The sequence below is a fragment of the Alosa sapidissima genome, chromosome 5 (genome assembly GCF_018492685.1).
Source record: "Alosa sapidissima isolate fAloSap1 chromosome 5, fAloSap1.pri, whole genome shotgun sequence".
Classification (NCBI taxonomy): Eukaryota; Metazoa; Chordata; class Actinopteri; order Clupeiformes; family Clupeidae; genus Alosa; species Alosa sapidissima.
Window position 1 is genome coordinate 5,040,852 of NC_055961.1, and position 7,500 is coordinate 5,048,351.

Below are 7,500 nucleotides of genomic sequence, written 5' to 3' on the forward strand. Positions count from 1 at the left end.
CACACAGCCCCTCCTCACGCACTGCACCCAAGAAAGGTACCACGCACACACACACAGCCCCTCCTCACGCACTGCACCCAAGAAAGGTACCACACGCACACACACACACACAGCCCCTCCTCACGCACTGTACCCAAGAAAGGTACCACATACACACACACGCACGCACACACAGCCCCTCCTCACGCACTGCACCCAAGAAAGGTACCACACACACAAGCACACACACACACACACACACACAGCCCCTCCTCACGCACTGCACCCAAGAAAGGTACCACACACACACACACACACACACCCCTTTCTCCTCTGTCGCCTCTTTTGTAAATGGCTCTCCCACAGAATGAGCACAAGTTGTGGCTCTCAGTTTTGTGCGAGATAAGAGCAGTATCATGTTCGGAAAAAAAGTACTTACTTACACTTATAGGCAAAACCCCCTGGCCTCCTACCTAAATGACTGCTACAGAGAGGGAGTGAATGAGGTGTGTGTGTGTGTGTGTGTGTGTGTGTGTGTGTGTGTGTGTGTTTGTGTGTGTGTATGTTTGTGTTAGGGATGAGTGACTACTCAGTCCACACATCATGCATTTCTAGACTTCGCATCTCATTTCCATGAAACCAGTGTGTCATCATGGCTGTGTTGCAAAGCATTTGACCTCATACACATAACCGCAATCAGCCTCAAACCAGTACAGACGCCTGCCGCTTGCAATCAGCCTCAAACCAGTACAGACGCCTGCCGCTTGCAATCATTTAAAAGTGTTTAAAAATACAGACGGCTGCTTCTCGCTTGCAGGTCTGGTCTTGCCCATGTCTATTAGTTTTCATCTTAAAAACATTTTTTCTTTGAGCGATCTCTGTTCAAACAAGTGTTTAAGCTTGGTATCAGAAATAAGGCATATCACAACTCTGTTCACCAACACTAGGCATACATACAACTGGTTTATTCTGCAGTTTGTTGCTCAGTGACATCCTAAGTGAAGGTTGACGTGTAGGTCATCGTTTCCAAAAGTCTCCATTTTACCTCACCACATCAGAGCTAGTGAGCGGAGCTGGGCGGTGCAAATATCCCGCTCCTCGCTCAAGTAGCTGTTCACTCGGCCGCTCCTCCGCTCAAATTTGCGTCAGGTCGCTCCGCACAATTTCGCTCCAGTGGAATTGCTCCAATTTAAAAGAGGTAGAAATAATCTACAAGCCGAATTGTCACCATAAACAGAAAACTTAAATCCCAAAGAATTAAGAGCAACGGCAATATAGGCCTATTTCACTCATAGAACATTTATTTTCAAAGATTGTGCAACAACGAACAAGCTTGGCAACGTCAAATCAGCCTAAAACATGATCAGTGGGATTAATTGCCTAAAGAATACAGGCTTAGCATCCAAGTTTTACTTTAGCCTTCTACGTGATATGAAGCATATTCAAATTGCTCACGTTTTTCTTTGCTGTCCTTAGCACACTCATGTTTACGTGAAGTGTCTTCTTAGATTCCAAAATTAATATTTATTCACTTAAAAAGTGTCACCACATGGTTGTTCTTGCTCTACATTGTTAATAGGCTATCTAGTTGTTTTGTAGGAATAGTAGGCCTACACTTGTATGACTTAGTTTCCTTTCTAAAATTACTATATATTACTTATAACTCCATCCCCATCAACGAATTTACAATGGCCAATGTTTGAAATTTAACGGTCTTGGTTTTATTAGGAAGACATGAATTCTGGGTGGGTTTGGGCATACCTCAGACTCGTGGTGTGAGCGGTATCGGAGCGAAATTGGAGCGGAACAGAGCGGTCGCTCCGGCCTCTAAATTAAAAAGCGCTCCACGCTCCAACAAAATTCCATCTTCTCTCGCTCGCGCTCCGCTCACTAGCTCTGATCCGCATGGATACACATAAACCGTAAACAGGATGTGGATGAGGTAACACAGAGGAAACTGTTTTGCTCAAATTAAATGTTAACGTGGACAAGGCATTCGTTGTTGCGTTTGGATTCAGAGGTATCGCTCTGTCAGGCTTCATCACAGAGCATTTGAGAGCAGCATTGCATTGGGCTATCTGCCCACAGGCAGGGGCGTGTGTGTGTGTGTGTGTTTTATATATATTTTAGCATCATGCTAAACTGCCCACAGGTAGGGGCGTCCGATTCAGTCAGGGATGCAGATCCTCTCACCATGACTGACTGATCTCATGGTAGTGGTGTTAGTTTGTTTTTTGTTTGTTTGTTTGTGTTGATGTTAATCACTTATTTCTCAGTTACTCATTTATTTATTTTTTCATCACTCCATTCCTGCCTCCATCCCTCTTCCTTTTCACTCTCATCCCTCGCTCCTCTCATCCCTCGCTCCTCTCATCCGCTCCATGTGCACCCGCTCACCTACCGGCCAACCCTGCTGTGTGTGTGTGTGTGTCTTTTGGGTTGGTGTTGGGGTTGTGTGTGTATGTGACTGTGTGTGTGTGTGTGTGTGTGTGTGTGTGTGTGTGTGTGTGTTGGGTTGGTGTTGGGGTTGTGTGTGTATGTGCCTCTGTGTGTGTGTGTCTGTGTCTGTTGGGTTGGTGTTGGGTGTGTGTATGTATGTGTGTGTGCGTTGGGGTTGTGTGTGTGTGTGTGTGTGCGTTGGGGTTGTGTGTGTGTGTGTGTCTGTTGGGTTGGTGGTGTGTGTGTGTGTGTGTGTGTCTGTTGGGTTGGTGGTGTGTGTGTGTCTGTTGGGTTGGTGTTGTGTGTGTGTGTGTGTGTCTGTTGGGTTGGTGTTGTGTGTGTGTGTGTGTGTGTGTGTGTGTGTGTGTGTGTGTGTGTATTGTGTGTGTGTGTGTGTGTGTGTGTGTGTGTGTATTGTGTGTGTGTGGGCCGTGTTCCAGTGTGTGAGCGGGGGCAGGAGGAGCAGGGCAGGAGGAGGGAGAGTCATGGAGACACTCTCTTGAGAGACCTCAGAGACATGTTCATGATGAGCACTCCTACTGAAGGTAACACACACACACACACACACAATCACACCTGAGTGGTTAAATGTTTGGAGTGCTTGCGTGTGAAATCTCCCTGAAATGCACCAGTGGGTCCCAGTGCTGGATGGTGTTTTGAATCTATGATCTTGTCAAAAAAAAAAAAAAAAAAGCCATTATTAAAGATTAACAAAAAAATAAAATAAAATAAATTTCCTCCAGTTCATCGCGCCCCACCTGACATGTGTCTATTCCCCACTAGTGGGGCCCGCCCCACACTTTGAGAACCACTGCTCTAGTGCATCTGCTCAGTCACTCTCTTTCTCCTTTTGGAGGGTGAGTGCTTTCCTACTTTCCAACTGTAAAATTTGACTCTGTGTGTGTGCGCAAATCTTGTGTGTAAAGCCAGCCTGTGGCGTGGCGTGAACTTCAGTGTGTGTTTCTGTCTGTGTGCGGCCTTGGTGGTGCAATTAGCAGCTCTGCTAGCTAGCCTCAGCCACCACATGCTCCTGCGCTGGCTGGTCATGACAGACTCCCTTCATACACAGATAATAACCCATGTTAAGATCTGTGCACTGAAGGTGTGTGTGTGTGTGTGTGTGAGAGAGAGATATGGGATAGATATGGGATGAATATGTCACTTGTTCATGTTAGTGATTTCAGCCTTGTGTTGCCTCCCTGCGGACAGCTCTGGTATGGAGGCATAGAGGTGGGTCGCTCTCTCTCTCTCTCTCATTCTCCACAACACAAAACAGAATGTAGAACACACACTGCTACATTTTGTGGCCCAGTTCTACAACAGTTTTGATGAAGTTAGAGGGCACTAAGTGTCTGCTAATTGCTGTAGTATTTATCAACACTGTTATAAGACAAGCACATTGTTCTCAACAATTGGCTTGATCATGTGAAAGAAACACTGTAGTCCAGGGAATGTTGTCTTTGATGGAGTACTGGACAATAGAACTGCTGTTTGATCCCAAACTCTTTATAGTGGAAAGTCTCCGTTTTAGATCACATTCTTCAGAAAGTGTTGTGCAAAGATCGGATTGTTGGAAAGTTACAGCTATAGATCGCATTCTTCAGAAAGTGTTGTGCAAAGATCGGATTGTTGGAAAGTTTCAGCTATAGATCACATAGATCACATTCTTGAGAAAGTCTCCAGTAATCTTCAGTGTGGATCTGCCCTAGTCAGACTTCTCTGTCGTCCAGTGATGGGAGTTGGTCATGACTGGTCACCTGCTTGCATCCCAGCCCTCCAGAGCAGATCCTGTGTGCTGGTCTCTCCTTCTCTGTGAGCTGACGACCAGGATCTGATACCCTGGGACCTGAGAATGGACCTGATACCCTGGGGCCTGAGAATGGGCCTGGTACCCTGGGGCCTGATACCCTGGGGCCTGATACCCTGGGGCCTGAGAATGGGCCTGGTACCCTGGGGCCTGAGAATGGGCCTGATACCCTGGGGCCTGATACCCTGGGGCCTGAGAATGGGCCTGATACCCTGGGGCCTGATACCCTGGGGCCTGATACCCTGGGGCCTGAGAATGGACCTGGCGCTATTATCACAGCAGGGCAAATGATAATAGGCAAATACTGCCCTCTTAGGTCAGTATGAGGGTAAATATTTACCCCCACAGGTCAGTAGGAGGGTAGATACTGACCCTCTGCTACAGGTGTAGATACTGACCCTCTGCTACAGGTGTAGATACTGACCCTCTTCTACAGGTGTAAACACTGACCCTCTGCTACAGGTGTAGATACTGACCCTCTGCTACAGGTGTAAACACTGACCCTCTTCTACAGGTGTAGATACTGACCCTCTCAGATGCATTGGTGATGGCATTTTACTTGTAAATATGTTCAATTTTGTCGCACAATTAGGCTATTTGGCCTGTACTGGCTGAATTCCGTGCCCTGGCCTCCCGTGGCTAGTCTCTTGTGGTCTGAAAGGGGGGAGGAGGTGGGCTTAGCTTAGCTGTGGGTTAATACTGACCCCACAGGTGTGTGTGTGAGGCTGGGCTTTGTGCCAGCTGTGTAAAGGGTGACACGGTTTTCTTATCTTAGTTTAGTTTACCTTATCTTACCTCATCTTAGCTAATCTAAGCTTAGCTCAGTTTAGTTTACCTCATCTTAGCTTAGCTTATCTTATATAATCTTAGCTCAGTTTAGTTTACCTCAGCTTAGCTTAGCTTTGCTCAGCTTAGCTTTGCTCAGCTTAGTTTAGCTTAGCTTAGTTTAGCTTAGCTGTGGGACGGCTGAGAGGCCATGTCGAAGAAGCTTCTGGCGGGTTTTTGAGGCAAAGCCCCTGAGGCACATCGGTCAGGCCCCTTGGAGTGATGGAGTTAAGCGCAGCAGGCGTCAAGAGCACCTGTGTGAAATACCTCTCTTTTGCCCCAGCGTGTCAGCACTGCTCCGAGCGTGCGTGTGTGAGAGAGAGATCTGTGTCGTCACGGTAACCCTCACGTTCTCCACATCTCTCAGCTCCAAACGGCCTCAGCCTGTTCTCATTGGCTCCTCATTAGGATCAACGCTGTTGTACCATAGAGACTCACACTGGCCTGCTCTGGCGGGTTTGTCTGTTATTGAACACTGACCTGCTCCGATGTGTACGTTAGAAACAATGATGACCTTTGACCTCCTGCCCTCTGCCTACTAGTGTGTGCTTCAGCAGGACACTGATGCTGTGTGTGTGTGTGTGTGTGTGTGTGTGTGTGTGTGTGTGTCATCAGAGACTCATGAGGGGAAAGCTCCGAGCCCTTCCATCTCGCGGCAGTCCAGCATCGAGACGGACCGGGTGTCGCGGGACTTTGTGGACTTCCTGAAGAACCTGCAGAAGCCGGGCCGAGAGATCCACAAGCAGAGCCGTGCCTTCATCGAGGGCATGGCCAATAAGAAGGTCTGTTCTTAGCAGCATGGCCAATAAGATCTATTAGTTTAGAGGCTAGTGAGGTCTGTTCATTGAGACCATGACTAATAATAATAATGTAAGAATAAAAAAGTATACTCTAAGAGAGTAGCCAATAAGAAAGTCTGTTCATGAGCAGTTGTCTAACTGTGTGCGTGTGTGTGCTATTATCTACCACCTCACAGGATCTCAGTGCTGATGAGCTGTCGGAGTGTGTGCAGGACTTCTACCAGAACATGTCGGACCGCCTCATGACTCATTTCAAAGGTAAAGTCCACACACACCACACACATACAGGGTACTCCTCTCTCACACACACACACACACACACACACACATAGGATGACCACATAAAGACCTCGGGATACTTCGGTTTGGCTTTAGGGACCCTCTACTCACTACCACGTAAGTGTAATGTTGTTTGGAACTGTAGAAGAGGTATAAAAAATTGCGTTTTGTAGCGGCAAAATGACATGCCCGCGTCACTTCCAGGCTAACGAGTTTTGACTAAAAACGGTAACATCGAACTTTCTCAAAACACATCCGAATGACATGATTTGGATGTCAACTCAACGTATGTACTCCCAATCATCCGTAAATTGATCTAAAGTGCATTTTACTCCGGTTAATTCCTTTAAGCCCAATTTAGCCAGTCGACTTTTATGCCAACAATTGCCTGATTGTTAATATTTTCTAAACATGCAGGTAGGTTTATTGAGAGACAGAGAGACAAGGAGAGGCTGTGCAAAGGTGCACATAGCTCTACACTGAATGAATTCCATCCAATTGAAATAGTACAACATGGAAAATCATTGTGTGCTGGTCAGTGCTGATATTGTGGTGGGCCGCCACAAATAAGTCAATGTATGGGAAACACTGGAAGTTGCTATGTTTCTTGGTCAAAATGTGTGTGTGTGTGTGTGTGTGCATGTGCGTGTTGCAGGCTCCTCTGAGCGTGTAGAGTGTGTTATGGATCAGGTGGAGAAGTACATCATGACTCGGCTGTACAAGAACGTCTTCTGCCCTGAAACCACCGACGACGAGAAGAAAGACCTGGCCACTCAGAACCGCATCAGGTCAGAAACGCACACACACACACACACACACACACACACACACACACACACACACACACACACACACACACACACACACGCACGCACACGCACACGCACACACAAGCTCACACATGCATACACACATGCACACACACACACACAAGGCTCCTGACATCATGCCAATCTCCCCATATCAATGACAGGGCTCTGCACTGGGTGACCATTCAGATGCTGTGTGTACCACTGGACGAGGAAATACCAGAGGTGTCGGACAGCGTCGTCAAGGCCATCACAGGTGAGAGAGGGAGGGGTCAGAACATCACAGGTGAGAGAGGGAGGGGTCAGAACATCACAGGTGAGAGAGGGAGGGGTCAGAGCATCACAGGTGAGAGAGGGAGGGGTCAGAACATCACAGGTGAGAGAGGGAGGGGTCAGAGCATCACAGGTGAGAGAGGGAGGGGTCAGAGCATCACAGGTGAGAGAGGGAGGGGTCAGAGCATCACAGGTGAGGGAGGGAGGGGTCAGAGCATCACAGGTGAGGGAGGGGTCAGAACATTACAGGCAGGTGAGAGAGGGAGGGGTCAGAGCATCACAGGTGAGG

The 7,500-nt window shown here is 47.7% G+C and overlaps 2 protein-coding genes across 7 annotated transcripts in view; both read left to right on the forward strand.

The window, feature by feature from the left end:
* LOC121709066 (rab5 GDP/GTP exchange factor-like) overlaps positions 1-7,500 on the forward strand; it is an 18,673-nt gene that overhangs the window by 5,178 nt on the left and 5,995 nt on the right. For 2 of the 5 annotated variants that reach the window (XM_042092121.1, XM_042092122.1), the window contains 4 exons: positions 5,666-5,832; positions 6,027-6,108; positions 6,785-6,917; positions 7,103-7,194. In XM_042092121.1, the coding sequence (XP_041948055.1) occupies positions 5,666-5,832; positions 6,027-6,108; positions 6,785-6,917; positions 7,103-7,194 (474 nt within the window). Of the gene's footprint in view, positions 1-2,804; positions 4,610-4,739; positions 5,833-6,026; positions 6,109-6,784; positions 6,918-7,102; positions 7,195-7,500 lie in introns of those variants that run through there. The other 3 variants (XM_042092124.1, XM_042092125.1, XM_042092123.1) reach the window with 3 other exon arrangements.
* Positions 1-7,500, forward strand: part of LOC121709070 (histidine-rich glycoprotein-like) — a 14,835-nt gene that overhangs the window by 1,962 nt on the left and 5,373 nt on the right. Inside the window, exon 3 of one of the 2 annotated variants that reach the window (XM_042092135.1) lies at positions 275-1,294. In XM_042092135.1, coding sequence (XP_041948069.1) covers positions 275-385 — 111 coding nt within the window. In that variant the 3' untranslated portion in view covers positions 386-1,294. The remainder of the gene's footprint in view (positions 1-274; positions 1,295-7,500) is intronic. The other variant, XM_042092134.1, reaches the window with a different exon arrangement.